At 40.2% G+C, this 23,246-nt stretch overlaps 1 protein-coding gene across 2 annotated transcripts in view; it reads right to left on the bottom strand.

Moving 5' to 3' along the window:
* LOC124595643 (diacylglycerol lipase-beta-like) overlaps positions 1-23,246 on the bottom strand; it is an 855,670-nt gene that overhangs the window by 113,586 nt on the left and 718,838 nt on the right. For both annotated transcript variants that reach the window (XM_047134491.1, XM_047134481.1), the window contains exon 6: positions 10,213-10,325. In XM_047134491.1, the coding sequence (XP_046990447.1) occupies positions 10,213-10,325 (113 nt within the window). The remainder of the gene's footprint in view (positions 1-10,212; positions 10,326-23,246) is intronic.

The raw sequence follows: 23,246 nt of genomic DNA on the forward strand, positions 1-23,246 counted from the left end.
TTAAATCCTTGTGAAGATTATTCTTATTTCTAGTATTGATTCCATGAATTGAGCTATTGGTTTGAAAAAGTGATATATTTTTAATGACAAATTTCATTAAGGAATAAATATATTGGGAAGCTGTAGTTAGTATCCCTAGTTCCCTAAACAGGCTTCTGCAGGATGTTCTTGAGTTCACACCACATATAATTCTTACTGCACGTTTTTGTGCCCGGAAAACTTTAGCTTGGCTTGATGAATTACCCCAGAAAATAATCCCATATGACATTATGGAATGAAAGTAAGCATAGTATGCCAGCTTTTTCATTTTTATATCCCCTATGTCTGACAAAATTCGCATTGCAAACAGAGATTTGTTAAGACGCTTCAGCAGTTCTGTGGTGTGCTCCTCCCAGTTGAATTTATTATCAAGCTGTAATCCCAAGAATTTAACACCGTCCACTTCTTCTATCTTCTTGTCATCATATGTTAGACATATACTCTTGGGACACCCCTTACAAGTTCTGAACTGCATGTAGTGTGTTTTTTCAAAGTTTAGTGACAAAGAATTGGCTAGGAACCAGTGATTAATGTCTACAAATATTTTATTGGCTGATCTTTCTAAGACTACACTTGATTTGCTATTTATTGCAATGTTTGTATCATCAGCAAACAAAACAAACTTGGCATCTGGTAATGTTACTGATGAAAGGTCATTGATATACACAAGAAAAAGTAAGGGCCCCAAAATGGAACCTTGTGGGACCCCACATGTAATTAGTTCCCAGTTGGATGATGCCTGATAGCTTGATACATGTCTCTTTCCTAATAACACCCTTTGTTTCCTGCCAGAGATATAAGATTTGAACCATTTTGCAGCATTTCCTGTTACACTATAATATTCTAGTTTACTTAAAAGGATATTGTGATTTACACAGTCAAATGCCTTTGACAGATCACAAAATATACCAGTTGCCTGCAATTTTTTGTCTAATGAATTAAGTACATTTTCACTGTAAGTGTAGATAGCCTTCTCAATATCAGAACCTTTTAGAAATCCAAACTGTGACTTTGACAGTATGTTATTTGAGATAAGATGGTTATAAAGACGACTGTACATTACTTTTTCGAAAATTTTTGAGAATGCTGGCAACAGTGAAATTGGACGGAAATTTGATGCTATTTCTTTATCTCCCTTCTTAAACAGTGGCTTAACTTCAGCATATTTCAGCCATTCGGGAAATATTCCACTGATAAACGACTGGTTACACAGATAGCTTAATATGTTACTTAGCTCAGAATCACATTCTTTAATTAACTTTGTTGATATTTCATCATACCCACTAGATGTTTTTGATTTTAAAGATTTTATGATGGACATTATTTCTGTTGGGGTAGTGAGGGTCAAATTCATATTATGGAAGTTACTTGAAATGTCTGGTCTAAGGTAATCCATAGCAGCATCTACCGAACCTGACAACCCCATCTTTTCAGTAACAGTTATAAAATGTTTGTTAAAAAGTTCTGCAACACTATACACATCTGTCACCAATGCATCATTTACTCTTAATGCTATTTGTTCCTCTTCATGTCTGGTTCTACCGGTCTCCTCCTTCACTATATCCCATATTGTCTTTATTTTGTTATCTGATATGACTATCTTTTCCTTGTAATATATTTGCTTTGACATCCGTATTACAGTCTTTAATATTTTGCAGTATTTCTTATAATGTGCTATAGCATCAACATTGGAAATGTTTCGGATTGACAGATACAGTTTTCTTTTTGTTTTACAAGATACCCCTATTCCTCGAGTAATCCATGGCTTCTTTGTAGACTTTGCTCTAACCTTGGTAAGTTTTGGGGGAAAGCAGTGTTCAAATAAGGTAAGCACTTTATTAGCAAAAATGTTATATTTTTCATTCATGCCATGAGCACTGTAAACATCAGTCCAGTGAATGTCTCTGAGGAGTGTCCTAAAATAATCAATTTTTGGCTTACTGATTACCCTCTTGAGCTCAGATTTAACAGATTTTATATCTTGTTCAGTATTAACATTTAACAGAAGGAACTGCATGTCATGGTCTGAGAGGCCATTGACTATTGGTTTTGTAATATAATTTTGTTCATTTGACTTTTCTATAAAGATATTATCAATGGCTGTTTGTGAGCAAGTGGTTATCCTAGTGGGGAACTTTACTGTGGGAATTAAGTTGAATGATAGTGTTACTAACTCAAATAGGTTCTTATTGGGAGAGTCTTTAAGGAAATCTACATTGAAATCACCAGCAACCACTATTTCTTTGTTTTTGGTTGTTAAATGGGCCAGTACAGCTTCAAGGTGGTTTACAAACAGATTAAAGTTACCTGCAGGTGCTCGATATACACTTAATATTATGAAAGATTTTTTGTGAAATTCTAATTCTGTTGCACATGCTTCCATATGCTGTTCTAGGCAAAATTTATGAATGTCTATGTTCTTAAATTTATGACAGTTCCTGATGAATGTGGCAACTCCTCCTTTCTCCATTTCTGATCTACAATAGTGAGATGCTAACCTAAACCCTGTAACACTTAAAAGTTCTATACCAGTGGTCACATGATGTTCAGAGAGGCAGATTATGTCAGCTGGGTTTGAAGACTCTAATTCATCTATGCAGATAGTTAATTCATTAATTTTATTTCTCAGTCCTCGAATATTTTGATGCAATAAAGATAGCTGACATTTCACATTGACTGACTTAAAATTGGATGGAGTTAAAATATCTGCTGACAGTTGAAAATTCTTAACCAATGGCTGTTTATGTTGATGTAATAAGCTGGAATTATGTTTTTTGATTTCTTTCTCAAACTGAAGGTTTGTCTCAGTTCTAACCTCTCTTAAAATTTGTTTTCTTTCTGTCCTCCCTACCCTAAAAAAGGGTCTTTTCTGAATCCTATAACCACTGGTATTTTACCACTCATGACAGTGCCTCCCCCCTTTAACTTTCCTGCTATTTCCCCAGCCAATTTACCCTTCCCCTTCCTGTTGAGGTGAAGGCCATGCCTAGTATAATCCCACCTACTGACAGAATCAACATGAACCACACCAATGTGTGACCCCGCACCCGACATGAGCAGCCGTTCCAGCTCCAAATTAACTCTCTTGACAGAAGAGTTCAAATGAGGTCGGTCATGGCGCCCAAGAACAGATACAAACTCAACACTGGTATGCCTCGATGCTGATGCAATCTTCGCCAGGTCACACTCTATGCTGTACCCAGGATCTCTGTCAATACTGTTACCTGCCCCACCCACTATAACCACGGTGTCTTCCTTAGTGAAATCTTTGCAAAGTGATCCTAAATCCTCTGTCACCTGCTCCAGACCAGCACTAGGTTTAAAAAAATTGGTGACCTGGTATTCTGATCCTAGTTCATCCTGCAAGAGTTGGCCAACACCTCTTCCATGGGAACTACCTAACAACAACACTTTCTTTCTCTTTACTGATTTCCCTACATTCTTACTTTTCAATTTGCTGCTGAAAGTTTGTTGTGCCCTGTCTACACCTGTAACTGCTTGAGGCTCACCAGCTTCTAACTGAAGCAACAGGTCAAATCTATTTTCCACATTCACCATAAAGCTGTCAGACAAAGTTCTAGGCCTGTTCCTCCTGTTGCCTGTTGCCACTTCCCACCTCTCTTTACCCCTCTCCCTCCTTAACCTGTCAAGATCTCCCCTGGCCTTGTCTAACTCAGCCTGAAGGGCAGCAATTTTCCCCTCCTGTTCCAGTATCTTCCTATCTCTACTACAAATCCTACAAAACCACTGATGAGTCTCATTTACTTCCCCTATTCCCACGCCACTACAGTCACCCACATGGAAAAAACTACAGCACCCATCACACCAAAGCCCCGACCTAACAATTCTACGGCAAGTCAAGCACTTTTCACTCATGATAAACGTAATAATTTATTAAGAATAAGTCAGTTAAATTACAGATAAACACGAAAATATGGTTACACAAATTTGGCCTATACGCAACTGTGTGTAAACAAAAACAAAAGTGCAAAGTTTCTGAAACAACAAGTTAAACTTTACGCTACTTTCCAGAAATGCTAGTTAAATAATGAAGAGGTACGCTAAGTTAAATTGCTGGAGAGAGCAAGGAACAACTAAACGAAATTCTATAGATTTGCTGCAGCAGAACGTAAACAGAAAATACGACTGTACGGTCTTTTCGCGTTTTCTGCTATATTACGTAATGAGAAATGAAACCTTTAATGGTACACTTAAACGGCACACTAATACACTTATTTACCACGTAATCAGTACTAATCTATGTGTTTTATAATCTAAAATAACTTATCTTTACGAGAACACCAAACCTCGCGCTAGTCGTTTGGCTGCAGGGCTGCAGGGCTCAACTGAGGTGACATTGCTGAGAATGCTTTTCACACTAGCATGAAGATTGTATCACTGGTTCAGTGATATGATAAGCACTGGATGAAGTGTTCTGTGAAACATGTTAATGCAAAGCTTGGAAACTTGCTCAGGGAAGAGTGACATTTATTCATGGGTGTGACCGACGCATCACCCCTCACTCAGTCTCATCACACATGGTGAGGTTTGTATCTGAATACTTGCACAGCTAATTGCCAGGAGTATCCTGTCTGACAAAAGTAGTATCCATCCTATCCCAGTGATTTCCAGTGTGTTCACTAGGCCTTTTTAGGGTAAATTCTTGCAAATGGCAGAGTTTCAGAATAAACATAGTTATAGTTGATGTAATTATTAGTATAACAAAACACTGCAGCTTGGACAAAGCCAAGGATAATAAAAAGAAAATATTTAGAGTCTTCCATTAAAACATCTGAAGGCTTATGCATAAAAAAGAACTTCACATATCGTTTCAGAAACTGATAAGGTAGGTTGAGTTGCAGCAGACTTGTACGTATCAGAACTCACACAGAACTCACTGAAATTGATGTACACAAGCTAATCTCATAATACTGTAGAGTGAGGTGACAAAAGTCATGGGATAGCAATATGAATGTATACAGATGGTGATATTATTGGGTACACAAGGTATAAAAGGGCAGTGCATTGGTTGAGCTGTCATTTGCGCTTAGCTGATTCATGTGAAAAGGTTTCTGACACAATTGTCACCACATGACAGGAATTAACAGACTTTGAACATGGAACAGAGGTTGGAGATAGAGTAATTGACATTTCATTTCAGAAATCATTAGGGAATTCAATATTCTGAGACTCACAGTGTCAAGAGTGTACCAAGAGTACCAGATTTCAAGCATTACCTCTCACCATGGACAACACAGTGACCAAGAGCAATGACATTAGCATAGAGTTGTCAGTGCTAACAGACAAGCCAAACTGCAGGAAATAACTGCAGAAATAAATGTGGGACATATGATGGACATATCCATTATGACAGTGCAATGAATTTGGCATTAATGGGCTATGACAGCAGATGACCAATGCAAGAGCCCTTGCTAACAGCATAACATAGCCTGCACCACCTGTCCGGGGCTCATGACCATATAAGTTGGACCCTAGCTGACTGGAAAACTGTGGTCTGGTCAGATGAGTCCCAATTTCATTTGGTAAGAGCTGATGGTAGGATTTAAGTGTAGAACAGAACCAATGACGCCAGGGACCCAAACTGTCAATAAGGCACTGTGCAAGCTGGTGGTGGCGGCTTGATAATGGTAAGGGCTGTGTTTATGTGGAATGGACTAAGTCCTCTGGGCCAACTGATCCAATCACTGACTGCTTGGAGACCATTTGCAGCCAATCAATGGACCTCATGTTCCCAAACAATGATGCGCCATGTCACCTGGCCACAACTGTTCACAACTGGTTTGAAGAATGTTCTGGACAATTTGAATGGATAATTTGATCATCCAGATTGCTCAACATGAATCCCATTGAACATTTATGAGACATAATTGAGAGGTCTATTTGTGTTACCAAAAGTTTCTGGTGCAAGCACCTTAAGTTTCCTATCCTTTAAATCAAATGCTTAAGAAAGGTGCATTGTTTGAGTGGATATCTGCCTGTGACCAAGCATTCTGAAGACTGAAAGATGGCTGATGTTCTGTCTCATCATGGTCTCCTACCAGCTGTGGCACCAGCTTGTGGTTGCAGTGGACACTTCACAATATGACGTGGTGGTCATTTTGCCTCAATGTAGTGAAGATGGTTTGGGACTGCCCATTGATTTTTAACCAAAGATGCTTAGTGATGAACAGGAGAATTACTCTCAAATATAGAAGGAGGCTCTCGCAATTATTTATGTGACCAAGAAGTTTAATGTATTTCTATACGGCAATAATTTTCATTTGGTGACTGTAACAAGCTGTTTAGCATTTCTATTTGGTCCCTCGGCACACTTGCCAGACAGGACAGCCCACAGACTTCATCACTGGGCCTTGTTCCTTAGCAGGTATAATTACAAGATTGATTTCCACCCCATGACTCGGCACTTCAATGCAGATGCTCTTTCATACCTACCAGTGAGCTGCTGACCCCATTCTTTGTTAAGTGCGAATGAATGAAAGCAAGAGTGGCCCAACTGACATTTGGCTTGTGTGTCAGATACTATCTGCAATTACTTTGTGTTATGGCATAGACTCACACTCATCAGTCATGTTATTTTGTTATTCACAGAAAATGCTGTGCCACAGGTGGTCATTCTGGCATCTCTCTAGTGGGACATCCTTCACCTCCTGCAATAGGATCACTGTCTCAGGGACAAAGATACTGACTCACCAACACGTCTACTGTTGTGACTCGCCAGTCTTTCAAAGTGACGCCATGCAGTTACACTCTATATGTGGCGCTGTCTGCCAGCCATGCAGCAGCCGTGCCACCTACGCAGCCAGCCAGCCAGTGGCCTCTAGACTTGGACTCAGTGCTGATTTGACTGTTACAGTGTACACACATCTTACTTTGTTCACTTGATCTGTGACTTACATGTATTGTGTCATCCTAGAAATATATTTGTTCAGCTTGATGTTATAACATCTACTGACCTGGGATCGATTGTGAGATTGAACATTTAATCACTGCTTGCTCTAAGTGTGCAGGTCAGTGGACTGAGCCCTGACAATGGTATTCACCATGGCCTGCATCATCACAGCCTTGGGAGTGCATCGACTTCACAGGCCCCTTTCCGGATGCTTACTGATTGGTGGTCGTTGACGGTTACTCCTGGTTTCCACATTTGTCAACTGCTGCTTCACCATGGTGGATGCAACAGTGCTGTTTCTCACTCTGATATTCTCCATCAATGGCCTGCCCTGCACCCTGGTAATCAACAGCAATCTACAATTCATCTCTCAGACTTTTCAAGCTTTTGTGCACACCATACTATTCTCTATATTTGTGCACCCCATTTCCACACTCAGTCACAAGGGGAGGTGGATTGCCTCATATGGACTTTCCAGAGTGAAGAAGTATATTGGCAATGCCCTGGATGACGTGTCACTCGTTTTCTTAGTTCTTCAGGTTCACACCCATCGGCAAGAAGAGCAAGACAGAGCTGCCACCAAGTGCCAGGCACACATGGTCACATGGTGCTGAATCTTAGCATTGCATTACACATCTGGGACTCCAGTCTGGGCTTGTGCATTTGGGCACCATAAGTGCTTCATTATAGCAGTCACCTGCATCCAGCCATCCAGCATTGTCAGTATATCTTCACGTTGCTGATGGATGGTAGGCTGGTGACCCACCACTGCAATCAATTGTGCCTCAAACTGGAGGACTCACCTGCACCATCTCCACACTTACCTACAAGGCTGTCCTTTTTCCCCCCATCTGGACCTCCTTCTGCAACTCTGGCCTTTATGTCCCCTCCACTGATTCTGCTTCCACATTTGCTGCAGGGCATCATGCCTTTCTCACCCTCTTCTATTCTTGTTTCCAGCCCTCCATTTCTTGCTCTGAGCCTGCATGGATCTGGTTCCTGCAGCACTGCCCTGAGCAGCAAGCATTACATCCACATACATCTGCTCATATCAATGCTATCACCAACTAGGTCACTTTTGCCCTACATTCCACTGCTGGTCGACAGGGAGCTCTTTGTTGCACAGAGGGCATCAACTGGTGGTGCTGTGGAGGACATGGATGTCACCTTCCTCAGCACTGAGGGCCTTCCTACTCTATGGAGGAGAGATGTTGGAGTGAGACCAGCTTACAGTGACCTGACAAAAGGAGAGCACTGTGGTAACCCACGGTTACATCCTAATCACCCTTGTACCTGCCTGTTTGTTAAGTCAGCAGGACATGAGGTGTTGGCCCATCTTGTATTAGTCAAGTAGCCTGCACTGGAGCATAATGCCTAAGCTTAGCTACCAGAGATCTGCACATTCAGACAGTGCTGGCAGCCATGCATCAATAACAGCATGTGTAGCCACCACCCAGTGCCCCACATAGAAAAATCACCCATCTTTCTATGTAACCATGGCACAGAGTGGCTTCATACCCATTCTGTGTTGGTTTATGCTCTTTTTAAGTTCAACTATCTCATGGAACACTGTATGTCTTATTAGTGCCTACCCGGCTATGTGAAAGGATGCTGTACTGAATGTATTCATGATGTTAGCATTAAAGTGGTTACATCATTATTGATGTAATTAATATTGTGTATTACTACAGTGAGAGCTTGGTCATGTGAGCTACCCATCTGCACTCCCTGCAATCTAACAATCGAGTACACCACATGGAAAACTTACGCCGAACCTTTCTCCATTTGAGACTGACTTAAGTAAAATTTTGTTTATTACTTGCAAGATTCGAAAGTGTTTGTATTATATGGTAGAGACACGTAAGCCACCCTTCCCTGGCAAGGTCCATGATCAATGGTTCATTGAAAGGGGGGGGGGGGGGGGGGGTGACAACAATAACTATTAAAGTTTTTGTTATTTACTAGGCACACATAGGATTAACTGGTTGACAAAATCTTGGTATCTCTCTTCTGTGGAAAGTGAGTGATAGCAGGAACAAGTGAAGACTTTTTCCCTTGAGCTACCTTTTCATACAGTCAATGACTCAAGACATGTTTCCAGATGATGAAAAGTGGTGTATTATTTATCGCTTATAAAAGTTGACAAATAATATTTAGTTGCAGGTCCAGTGCACTCATTTTGGATCCAATATTACTGAGCACTGGTTTTTTATAGTTTCTGGACATCTACATCACAGCAGAATTCATTAATACTCGGCCATCAGCTGTGCGACCACAAAGATGCCATGAAGTGTGACAGTTATATTATTATTTAGTTTTATATCTCAAGAGATTGTAATTCCATATTTTAGTCTAATAATCAAAGCAACACTACCATTTCTAATACTGTTATTTATAGAGGAGAGTGATTTGTATGACAATAATGATCCAATTTTATTACAAATTAGTCTAGCATATAATCAATTTATTTATGAAACACAGTGAAAATCTATACCTTATTATATGCATGCTTCAAATTCAGTCACAAGATCAACTGAATTAAATCCAATAATAGGAATGTCAGTTAGTCTTTAAACTTAATAGCTTGGCAACACATGTCAAAGATATAGTTTGCTGGAAGCTTATCAAATGTAGTCATACTGTGACCGTAAAAACAGTTAGTCAGCACAACATAAATAAAAGTTAGTCATTCAATATATTTATTAAACACATTGAAAATCTATACCTTATTATAGTTAATACCTTCTGAGTGCTTCAAATTCAATCACAAGGTCAACTAAATTAAATCCAATAAAAGGAACATCAGTTAGTCTTTAAACTCAACAGCCTGGCAACACACATCAAAGACATAGTTTGCTGCAAGGTTGTCAAATGTAGTCATACTGTGACCGTAAAAACAGTTAGTCAGCACAACATAAATAAAAGTTAGTTGTTCAGTACTTTGTCATATTTTACAACAAGCAGTGCATAGTGCTTATAGCCAATTTGAGTTTACACAAAAAACATCAGTGTCAAATGCAGGAATACCTTGAAAATGTTGGAACAGATAACACTTTAAGATATAAGTGGAGATCAGAAAAAATAATACCACTGAAGGTGCTTTAAATCAATACAAAGAAATGTGTTTGATAGAATACACATGTTTAGCAGATGCGCAGACAGATTTTAAACACCTTTAATAAATAAAAGATGTCGTAAAATACGATAAGAACAGAGGAAAACCTAGGTGTGATGTAATTTAAGTAGATGGTGAACTATATTACCTTCAATGACAGTGCGAGTAAAGTTTTCATCACTCTCACATTCAACTAAATCACTGAAGGCCCATATAGTCCCCATTATGTTCCATCCAACTTCAGGAATGATTAGCAGCACTCTGTAAAAAAAGATAAAACAAATAAGAACATAAAATTTTACAGTTTTAATGAGAAAAAAATGTTCATGATATGAAACTTCCTGAAAAATTAATTCTCTGTGAGCAGTAATTTTACCAGCTGAGTTATCTAAGCATACTATGTGGCCCATTTCATAGTTTCAATCTGACAATACATTTCTTCCACTTCACAAAGTAAAAGAATGGAAAATTAATATTGTGGCAATTAAAGACAATAACTCAGTCACAATACTGCCACTTCAGGTTTCAACAAATATTGTCATAACCATCATGTGACCTTATTCCCGCTTCCATTATACCACAATCAGTCAGAAGAAACAGTTCCACTTGTAAAACGCAAGGCATTTATGCTGCTGCCGGTCACTAGACAGCATAATAAGCATCTCTTGAGCTGACCTGCATGGGACAATATCTTTGTAGTTATCACAGGGTAATGGTAGTGGACAAATGTCAATCTAATGATGAACACAGTACCTGATGAAACAGCTAGGAGTGGTGCAAATTTAAGTAACTGCAATACTGTGAAAAAGAGAATACATTTGACAACTGAAAATTGTTAAAGTTGAGGCCATTTGATGGTAGATATAAATAAAATGTTAAATACAGACAATAAGCTAAGACTGAAGAAGCCTGAAATAGTAAGTTGGTTACATGGAGCCTTTTAGGCAACACCATCCCATCAATCGAATTACATGATATAGTTTTTTTTTTTTTAGGGGAGTGGGGGGGGGGGGGGGGGATTGAGTGGACAGCTAGTTGGGGAACTGAACCTGTTTAACCTAAATATATCTTCGATGACAGAACTGTTAGCCACCTTGCATTAAGAATTTATTTCTGGAATGTGTGGAATATACAGACATAGGAAGAAAGGTAGAATGTGTGACACTCGAGGATTTGAAGATAGTGATAGAAATTTGATGAACAGGATATCCACATTACACTGGTATAGTGGAGAACGTGCAAGGCTTTGTACGTGTGGAGGACAATGGAGGGATGCAGTCCTCATGTTCATCCCATAAGTAAGTTTAATCTATTGTGGGGTTTCTGTTGCATCGTTATTAGGTAGTGTTTTAAAGTTAGTTTGTAATCAAGGATTAGTTCAAGATATTTAAATTAATTTATTTAGCCCATTTGATCACATGCTGCACAGTGTACTAGATGATACTCGACTTTTGATAAATAATCATGTCTATATGTACATATTACATATTAAAAATTACATATTACATATATGGTACTGAAGCTCATGTATTCACATACTGAATAAAAGCAGTGGTGCAGTAGATATTCTCTACTAGCTCTTTCAAATGCTTTTACATTTAATATACATTTTAAATCAACTGGCAATTTTATAAGAGTTTTATCCCTACATGTATCATGTAGCTTTCTGACACAAACTTGTTTTCGATGGAATTACATGTAAGTTTTCCTTTATTTTGTGTTGGTAGTACTTTCAGTGTTATAAAAAAATAGTTTATGGGATTGTCTAGCTCTGTTCCTTGTAATAACCCTAATGGGTCATTTTTATGTTATGAAGTTCTCCTAAACTACTGCTGAATTTCCCCAGAATATGATGTCATATTACAGGTACACATTAAAATATGGGTAGAAAGCACTCATTAGTGTATTCTTTTAGGATTCCTCAAAGGTAACACCGAGTGTTCGGTGTAGAATTTATATATTCAACATATTTGTCCCATTTAGGTCACATTATATCAAAATTCTGAGACATTTCATTGCCTATTTATTTACAATGAATTATTTACTGGTGGTGACATCAAGGTCATGCAAACTTTATTTTGACAGCTACAGAAATTTATTGATTTTTTTTTACAATTTAATGTACTTACTTTTGACAGAACTTATTACACATTAGATATCTTAATTTTTGCCACTTTTACTAATAATTTTGTGCCACCAGCAACTACACCAGTTAACAGGTTACAACAGTTCTAAAAAGTATGAAAAAGCCACGGAGATGGAAACTATAGGTGGTTCATCTGATAACTACTTTCTGGATTTTTTAGGGGTTTATCTTGAAGACCACAGGCTTAGCTGGTGTATGTGTACCGTCAGTGGGAGTGACATTGAGAGTAGTGAGGTGACATTGTCAAAATTGTATTTTCATTAACACTGGTTGAACAGTTTCTTGGAATTAAACACAGAAGACAGCAAAGTGTTCCAGAGATATTAGTGCATTACAAGAATAAATTGAAATGTACTAAAGCACGACACACTATTGCTAACTGAGAACATGTATCTGGAAACCATTACATGTACAAGTCATTTCATGTTTTGCTAGAAGCAACAGTATAGGATTTTATAGACGGTAATTAATTGTGAACAACAGTATGACAACTTTTGTTCCCATTTATCAATTTTACCTGCATTTTCCAAAATATTTTTTTTAAAAACTGGCAACTTCATGTAGTGTGTATGTGATACGTTGATGCTGTTCAAAAGCAGCAATTGCTATGATGATTCATTACTAATATATACACTCCTGGAAATTGAAATAAGAACACCGTGAATTCATTGTCCCAGGAAGGGGAAACTTTATTGACACATTCCTGGGGTCAGATACATCACATGATCACACTGACAGAACCACAGGCACATAGACACAGACAACAGAGCATGCACAATGTCGGCACTAGTACAGTGTATATCCACCTTTCGCAGCAATGCAGGCTGCTATTCTCCCATGGAGACGATCGTAGAGATGCTGGATGTAGTCCTGTGGAACGGCTTGCCACGCCATTTCCACCTGGCGCCTCAGTTGGACCAGCGTTCGTGCTGGACGTGCAGACCGCGTGAGACGACGCTTCATCCAGTCCCAAACATGCTCAATGGGGGACAGATCCGGAGATCTTGCTGGCCAGGGTAGTTGACTTACACCTTCTAGAGCACGTTGGGTGGCACAGGATACATGCGGACGTGCATTGTCCTGTTGGAACAGCAAGTTCCCTTGCCGGTCTAGGAATGGTAGAACGATGGGTTCTATGACGGTTTGGATGTACCGTGCACTATTCAGTGTCCCCTCGACGATCACCAGTGGTGTACGGCCAGTGTAGGAGATCGCTCCCCACACCATGATGCCGGGTGTTGGCCCTGTGTGCCTCGGTCGTATGCAGTCCTGATTGTGGCGCTCACCTGCATGGCGCCAAACACGCATACGACCATCATTGGCACCAAGGCAGAAGCGACTCTCATCGCTGAAGACGACACGTCTCCATTCGTCCCTCCATTCACGCCTGTCGCGACACCACTGGAGGCGGGCTGCACGATGTTGGGGCGTGAGCGGAAGACGGCCTAACGGTGTGCGGGACTGTAGCCCAGCTTCATGGAGACGGTTGCGAATGGTCCTCGCCGATACCCCAGGAGCAACAGTGTCCCTAATTTGCTGGGAAGTGGCGGTGCGGTCCCCTACAGCACTGCGTAGGATCCTACGGTCTTGGCGTGCATCCGTGCGTCGCTGCGGTCCGGTCCCAGGTCGACGGGCACGTGCACCTTCCGCCGCCCACTGGCGACAACATCGATGTACTGTGGAGACCTCACGCCCCACGTGTTGAGCAATTCGGCGGTACGTCCACCCGGCCTCCCGCATGCCCACTATACGCCCTCGCTCAAAGTCCGTCAACTGCACATACGGTTCACGTCCACGCCGTCGCGGCATGCTACCAGTGTTAAAGACTGCGATGGAGCTCCGTATGCCAAGGCAAATTGGCTGACACTGACGGCGGCGGTGCACAAATGCTGCGCAGCTAACGCCATTTGACGGCCAACACCGCGGTTCCTGGTGTGTCTGCTGTGCCGTGCATGTGATCATTGCTTGTACAGCCCTCTCGCAGTGTCCGGAGCAAGTATGGTGGGTCTGACACACCGGTGTCAATGCGTTCTTTTTTCCATTTCCAGGAGTGTATTATGTGTATTATAGCAACTGATGAAATGTTCTCATTTATTCTTCAACCTCAGTTGTGCATTTTTAATTACATGGCATGTTTCAGTCACTCTGGATGTAATTAAAAATGTGTCACTGAGACTAGAGAATAAATAAGAATTGTTTTAAATATCAATACAGTTTCTGAATCTCTCATCACGAATATGTCAGCTACAGTGATAAAATGTTATTATTGAAAAGTTTTAGGAGACTGGAAGCAACTGCCAGTGGCATTCACTATTCATCAATGCAAAGTACAAGTTCCCAAGATGCATTAAGAAATATATCAACAGAATAGAAAACAAGGAGAAAAATTTACAGTCATGTTCCTGGGAGGCTGGGAGATAAACCACTAAACAGAGCATTAATTTGCCTCTGTTTTGGTAGAATGTTTACATCTTGTGTGATTGGTTATGTTTTCTTGGGGAATATTTAGGATACACAATGCAAACAATGCAACAGCACTCAAAGAAAAAGTGACAGTATGAAAGAAGATAAAAGTAGCACATGCGAACAGTACATGAGTGGGAGATGTAGTTCTGGACCTTGCTAGGAGGACAAGTAAAGCCAGAAAAAGCAACTAAAAGGAAACTTTAACACCAGAGTATAAGTTCACAAAAAGAAAGCAGTAGAGTACATTCCATACATGACAATACTAATGAAAGAGGAATGAACTTTGATGAAACTGATGATAATATAGGAGTGAGATTTTTCTAACATTATGATAATAATTGAGGGGACATTTCAACACACGATTTCAGTCCAGGTATTCATGTTTTAGATTTTTATGATGAAGAATATTATCCTGGCTTGATCACATGAAAAACAACAAATGGCAAAAGTTAGAATTGTTGAAAGTGGCTTGAGAAGCCAGATGAAATTGAATAACTTCCAGATGATATGCTGCTTGACAAAAAAGTGAAGCACTTAGAAAATATGGTCAGGCATCAATGTAACTTCATACACAAATGCACCTACAGTGGATATGTAAATGCTTAGGGTTGCATTTCTTTGTGACAGGTAGACCGGCCACCTGAGCACGTTAGTGTAAATTGTGTTTATTTTTGTTACCGGGCCTGGAGATGTCACGTACACATGTGAAATAGCTGTATCTCTGTGCCAGAGTCCAGGATATCAATGGCCAATTATAACAGTTGTGGGCCAGCTTGCGCCAGGAGAGGATGCAATGGCTTTAAGATGCCCTTTCCAATTGAGTCAGTGCATATACCAAGGCCTGAAGGAGAGCAACATCGCACTGATAAGTAGGCTTGTACTGCCAAAGTTTTGTAATATTTCGATTTTATTTAATTCTAAGCTCTTAAACCTGCTCAAAGTAAGCTTCGTTTCCACCTCTGGGTAAGTATAATTGGCTGGGGCAAAATGGAGTAGTGTCAACTGTTAATGTATCAAACAATAAGTGGTAACTTACTTACAAAGAGCAGTACAACAAGCTACATAATTAACAGAAGGCACAGAATAGTGAACACATAACAAAAAATTGTAGTTGGAAATATAATATTATTTTGGATCAAAATACATCAAACTCATAAGAAGACCTACACCCCGACACTTGTTAGCAGATACAACATTTTGAGAACTGTAAGTAGAAAAACATCACCCATCACCACAAACTTGTTGTAGTGCCCATAGTAGACTCTTTCTTTAGTGTTGTGTGAAAAAAGTCAGATAAATGATCCAATTATGAGAAACTGGCAACTGAACAGTGCAAAAAAAATTGCAATGTGCAGCCTCCACATTATTTTCAGAGGTTCTCAAATAATTCAAATGTGTTGAACTTATAGCAACTAAACGGTAGGTTTATTGTGGAGGATGTTCTTCTCAATGAGTAGATGTCTATGATAACATATCCTATTACATTTTCATGCTCATATAACACTGAAGTGACAGTGGTTCTGACTGAAAGAGTGTCAGTTTGCTGATTTTTTGGAGATTTATAGTCTAAAACAATGAAGTACTTTTCTTTCTGCAGATTCTTTTTATGAATACAAGTTCTGCCTGTTTTTTCTTTAGAATTCAAGGCTTTGACAACTTGGGGTTTGAGACTGTATGTGCCAGAGCCCACTTCACATTTTCATTGTCTGTTGGGAGCATTTGTTCCATGAGAAAAGAAAAGTTGTATGGCTTTAGACACTTTTTGAATAGAATGACTACAAAAGTTTAGGTGGTGCAGAAGGTGGGTTCAGATCTTTATAATGTGTGGTAAGCATTGAACATTACAATGCACTTTGATCCACATTTCTAGGAATTCACATAGCTCACAGAAGACCTGAAATTTGTTCATCCAATGGTCACTGAAGAAAGGTTTGCAGAGCAATGGGAATATAGAAGGAATATTAGGCTGAAGAGACATGACTGAGGTAATAATGAGTATGAAACAAATAATCCTCTGTCTCAGAACAGTGTTGGCAAGGAAATATAAAGAATGAAATGTTGTTAGTAGATTGCACAGTCCAAAACAGGAGAAAAGAGAGGGATAATTTGCTGTGCTGGTGCTGTTAGCAGCGAAAAATTAACTTAAAAATTAGAAGACTGCCACATGAAGCTACAATTCAATTTGAAATTATTACAATGACATTGGTTGAAATTTTTTCACTTAGGAATTAAGAAGAGAGATAGCCAAAAGGTGTCTGAGTCATGCAATCTTTACAAACAGTTGTACAGAATTAGTAGTGACAAAAATTAAGAAATAGCTATATGTGGCGTATACAGGGCTGCCCCCTGCAGATTTCAGCCACCACACTAATGTGTATGCTTCACATGCTAGAGACAGCCCCTGCCTCACCATGGAGGTTGTTGTAAACAGAGTCAGGGATATTCTGTATTAGTTGACCACAATATTATCGCGCATGGGAGTGAGGGTGCTTCGATTGGCTTATGGTGCATCAATGCATAATCGGGATTGATAGTATATGCACAACTAACCCAAAAACATTGACAGTGCAATGTGTTTGTCTTAGTTATCACTGTACTTGTTTACTGTGACATCACCTTCTGTTACCGATAATGGGCAAATGCAATAATATCATGATCGAGTAGTAAAATCAAACTGCCAGCAGACACTGCAGCGTCCGAGGGTGCAAACATCAGCAACAGACAGCATGCCCATCATGGTAGAGAGTGCTGTAGGCAGGACACTACTTTACTATGCAAAATCACTTGCCTCTGCAGCGCAGTGCTGGTATCCTTCCAACAGAGACGATTTAGGCCAACACTGGACCATGCTGGAGCTGTTAAGTCCCAGGTCTTCACCTGGCTGCACCAGCAGCTCCCCGTAAGGTCTTGAGCACCTGTCACTGACGCTATGCAGGACCACTACCTGCTGCTACTAGATGCCACAACACCATACATCATACTAGTGGCAGCTATCATCATCCGAGGCACTGTCTTCGGCAACTGCTGTCGCCTGAGAACCCAGAAGTACCGTCCTCATAAGGACATACTCTGAGTGCCAAGTTGGATCCTAACATCGATTATCTTTGGCTCCTCCTGCCAGCTAGCACGAGCTGTGGGCTTCGTCGATTAGGAGCATCTCAGACAACGTCTAGGAGAGACTTTTCTGGTTGTACTTCAGCTATGTGGATATTCATTCATAGACCCTGTATTTGAGTTCTGTTTTCTATTTTGATAATAAGCAGTGTTATTAGAAAGTATCTTTCATCTCTCCTTGGTATAAGGGTACTTCATTATAGTTCAGGGTATGTAGTAAGAACAATATAAGAAGGCACAAACACAAAAATTAATGCATAATTAATATGAATGCAAAATATTTCACTTGTTTGGTAGAAAAAGCAAGACAAACACTTAAGCTTACAATCTGGCCTGTACTGTTTTATTTTATACTACTCAGTTCTATCATCTTGGAATCATCTTATTTCCTGCTGGTGATTATTCTACCATGCTTGGTCCATTTATTCCTAAGGGCTAAATGGGAAATGATGTTGCTCAAAATATTTAGCCTTACGTAGAATTAAACTCGTCTTTGTTATTTCCTTAGGGTGGTTAAACATCTCCACTCTTTTTTGTTGTGAGACAGAATTGACAGGATGAGTTGAAAAGGACTTTACAATTCTGTAATGATATAGAAATTTATTGAGATAACTTACAGAATCGATAGATGTGTCATTTTGTAGCAAACAACCTCAAGTTTGATTCACAGCAGCAGTACCCTATTCTGCCACCAGTGGAGCCAGAGTAGTGCGCAGTTAAAATGGCTACTTTCACTGGTGATGAGTGTGTTGGTTTCATGAAATAAACTCTGCAGCAACTGTCCAATGTAAATTTCATACCAAACACATTAAAGAACCATTAAGCAGACCTACAATTTACTCTTGACACAAAAACTTTGTTGAGATGGGTTGTTCACTGTGACATGATAAATCACCAGGTCGCCCGTGTGTTGATGGCTATGTCGACAGGTCACGGATAGCTTTGCCCGCAGTCCACAAAAATCAACGCAATGTGCAGTCCACAAAAATCAACGCAATGTGGATCTCACCTACCAAACCATATAGCTGACTTGAAAAATCGAATCTGCACTGCCACTGCACAAGTTGCACTTGACTTGTTGTAAAGATTGTGGGAAGAAATTAATTACCAGTGGGATGTTTGCCGCATCACAAAAGATAGTCACATCGAACTAAAATGACACTTGACACTTATGTGAAACTTGAGGTTGTTTGCTTCAAAATGACACATCTACCGATTCTGTCAGTTATCTCAATAAATTTATATCATTCCAAAGTTGTAAGGTCCTTTTTGACTCACCTTGTATAATTATCAGTTGAGGTTTTGGGGCCCCTGATGGTCTACATCCCACCTGATTGTTCCTGTCAATGTTAGCTGTGCTTAAATCCATGCCTACAATTGTTTTATGTGCTCTTGCATCAGCAGGTTGTCTGTGTTGCGCAGCATTTTGTGATACACCGAACAGGCAAATGCTATTTCGTCTTTGATAATTTTCTATTTCGACTGTGCCAATAGACAGGTTTTCTTCCTAATCTTGTGCCTTCTTTCCATACCCAAGACACAGACCATTTTATGTCACTAACTTCTGCAAATTATTTGCAACACTTTCGCAAATTTTGGCCAGAGCAGTCGCCCCTACTACATCTGCTACAGTGCACCCAGTCAGGTCGAGGGTACCTTCCTGGTGAATGGCATCACTTCCTCGAGCGCAGCTCGCTAATGTAGAGCGAACAGAGGCCTCACTCTAAATGGTGGTCATTAGCGCTGCGTCGCGGGCTAGACGTACTGTTGTTTGCTTTCTGGTTTATCAATTTGCCAGAGTGGGCATGTGGTGTTAAACCATGCCACTACAACGTGATGTCTTTCAAAGGATTTTCGGATGCTGGCTATGCCACCTTTCACATCGCCCAGGTGATTAAACGAAGAGGCGTGAGCTCTGAAGATGTCGCCTTTTATGCTCTTGGAGTCCTAGATGGCTTCATTGATGTCACCATCACTGCCGAGCACTCTACTAGAATGATATTTGTGTGGAAGTAGAAGGATACATGTGGAAAACAGCAAGTAGTGAAAGAGGACCTTCAAGAAGTTAATGCGATGTCTTGGATGGAAATGGAAATGAGCGTTTGGCGTCATTGGCCGGGAGGCCCCTTGTGGGGCAGGTCCGGCCACCTTGGTGCAGGTATTATTACATTCGACGCCACATTGGGTGACCCGCGCGTCAGATGGGGATGAAATGATGATGAAGACAACACAACATCCAGTCCCTGAGCGGAGAAAATCTCCGACTCAGCCGGGAATCAAACACGGGCCCATAGGACGGCAATCAGTCATGCTGACCACTCAGCTACCGGGGCGGACATGTCTTGGATGAAAGTGACTAAGCGGAATAATCGCTCAATGGCCTTTAGTAACGGAGAAGGTGTAGTTAACTTAGAATTTGCTACATGTGGGCTGCAAAATGTGCACAAGAACACAAGACAAGTCCCTGATTGCTCTTAGACTAAAGCTTACTGAGAGGAAGTTACCTTGTGTCCTATGCTGGCCAGGTGGCCGAGCGGTTCTAGGCGCTACAGTCTGGAACCGTGCGTCCACTACAGTCGCAGGTTCGAATCCTGCCTCGGGCATGGGTGTGTGTGATGTCCTTAGGTTAGTTAGGTTTAAGTAGTTCTAAGTTCTAGGGGACTGATGACCTTAGAAGTTAAGTCCCATAGTGCTCAGAGCCATTTGAACCATTTTTGAACCTTGTGTCCTATGCTTCAAAGGACTACAGAAACAGAAGGCACAAGGCAAACCAGATTTTCATTTTGTTTCCTATGGAAAGCGCAAATACACCAACTGTAAGACTTTTAAGTTCAGCTGCGTGTTAACGATGTTGTCCGTGTTTATGTGACTACAACAAATGAAACTGGTAATCAGACTAATTAGTACAAACAGTTCTATGGTCCCAGAGGATTAGATTAGATTAGATTTACTTCATTCCAATTGATCCGTAGTGAGGAGGTCCTCCAGGATGTGGAACATGTCAGAAAAACAACAATACATGACAAATATTTATAACTAAAACAAACAAGCTAATGTACATTCCACGGGTCCCAAGTGCAATGATTGTCATTTTTTAATGAACACTATATGAAAGAGCCATTTTATATATACTAATGCACTGAATTTAAAATAAAAAAGTTTTTTATTTATTTATAAGGTAATAAACATGTAATACAACTACTATAATACTTATTTACAATGAACACATTACTGCACTGAAATGGTGCAGAATATATATATATATATATATATATATATATATATATATATATATATATATATATATATATATATATATATATATACAAAGATGATGAGACTTACCAAACAAAAGCGCTGGCAGGTCAATAGACACACAAACAAACACAAACATACACACAAAATTCAAGCTTTCGCAACAAACGGTTGCTTCATCAGGAAAGAGGGAAGGAGAGGGAAAGACGAAAGGATGTGGGTTTTAAGGGAGAGGGTAAGGAGTCATTCCAATCCCGGGAGTGGAAAGACTTAACTTAGGGGGGAAAAAGGACAGGTATACACTCGCACACACACACACATATCCATCTGCACAGATGTGGAAAGCCAGGTTGGAAGCTTTTTGTGTTCGTGATCTGAGTAAGAGGTGTTATGAAGATATGGTACCATGGTACCTCAATCAAAAGTGCAGGAAACAAGCCCATTCAGTTTGTAGCGCTGCCACTTCAGTCTTCATGTTTTTCTCCGAACAGGTTAGCTTTCTAAGGCATATAATGCTGTATTTCGAAGCTATGGGATCCGTAGTCCACAGGCAGCCCGGAGTGAAGGAAAACAGAATTTATTACTACGCTGGAATAATAAACTGCCCTCTACGCCAATTCAATTGCGTCTTTGTTTGGATTTTTTCAACAATATTGTGTTAAAGAGGGTGTCCAAGGGCCAGCCGTGTCGACGGTCGTAGAAGACTGGAGCTGGGCTAGTATAGCCGCAATTTTATAAAAATTTTGTGGTGTGGTCTTGGAGGCGTACTTGGACATCCTGTACAGTGATACTGCATTAGGCAGTGACCAGTGTTCCACTACACTCCATTCCTATTGTGCGCATTTCTTGAAGATTATATCTGTGCTTTTCAAGAAATGAGAGCTTCCAAAGTACAACAAGAGCCTTCTTATGGCGAGTTGGCATGTCTACGACGGTTTCTAGGAAGAAGAGGGAAGAACTGTCAAGTGTGCAGAAATCGTTGGATGTGCAAAATTAGTTTCACACGAATGAACATGTGCTGTTCTCTGCAGATAACTCCAAATGAGAGTCTGAAAATCGTCTGACAGCATCAGCATTATACGGACAGAATAGATCAGAAAGAAGGTAGAAGCAATAAAAGAACAAACATTGCGATAAAAGGATAATGTCCAACATTCTTTCCATGACAAAGATTTTGCTTTACATATTATATAGAGATATACGCCATTCATGCCGTTGAGGTCTGGAATTGCCACCGATCTGCTTGCCGCGGCGGAAAAAGACATTTAGGGGACCCAGGTGTGAGCTTTTTCCTATGGTTGACCATACTATTGCTGGCATACGTCTCTCAAAACCATTTGTTCGAATCAAAGCAAATCTGAAATGCGTATAATTTATCATATGTTCATCAAAGTGCATTACAGTAGAAATTCACAGAAAAGAGCGACCTAAAAAACCGCAAAAAAATAATATTTCAATATTTGTCACACCTCTTATTTCATTTCTCCAATTCTAGTAGATATAATTAATTTCACTACCAAGTTTCACAGGCATAGATGTATTAGTTTCAGAGAAAATTGTAGCTAAGGCTAAAAACTTCATACTTTCTGGAAAATGCAGTCAAAGTTTATGATATGATCTGTTTAACCTATACTCAAAGTTAAAACTCTCTAGGTCCCTAACTGTCAGCGTTACTGGTTTTTGTATCCTCTAGCTTACGCGAGGAGGCCCTTTTTTGATTTCTGGCCACTTTTTGTCATTTGTAGGGTACTTTTCTCAGCCTCCCGCACCCTCAGCTGGTGAACTGATAGAGGCGCATTCCTCATGTTCACCCCAGGTTCTATGGTTGACTAACCCAGCGTTGAAACACAACACTGCGCCCATGACACGGTTTTTTGGGTTTTGAGACCCACAAACACTTTTTTTGGCAAGCGTTCCCACACACAGTTATTGCAAATTTTCGTTGGGACTTTGAGTTCTCTCATGGATGCGTTTAGCTAGCAAGTTTCTGCTAGCCTAGTTCTATAGATGGGTTTTACAGCATCTGCTACTGACATCAGTAGGGAATGATTATGTCTACGTACATCACCAGCTACTGGCTGACCACGATATTAGTGCACCTGGGCTCCCGTGGCCGCTATCGGAAACATGCGATGACGTTACAGTAAACAAGCACAGTGGTAATTAAAGAAAACGCATCGTTCTGTGAATGCTTTCAGGAC

The sequence above is a fragment of the Schistocerca americana genome, chromosome 1 (assembly GCF_021461395.2).
Source record: "Schistocerca americana isolate TAMUIC-IGC-003095 chromosome 1, iqSchAmer2.1, whole genome shotgun sequence".
Lineage (NCBI taxonomy): Eukaryota > Metazoa > Arthropoda > Insecta > Orthoptera > Acrididae > Schistocerca > Schistocerca americana.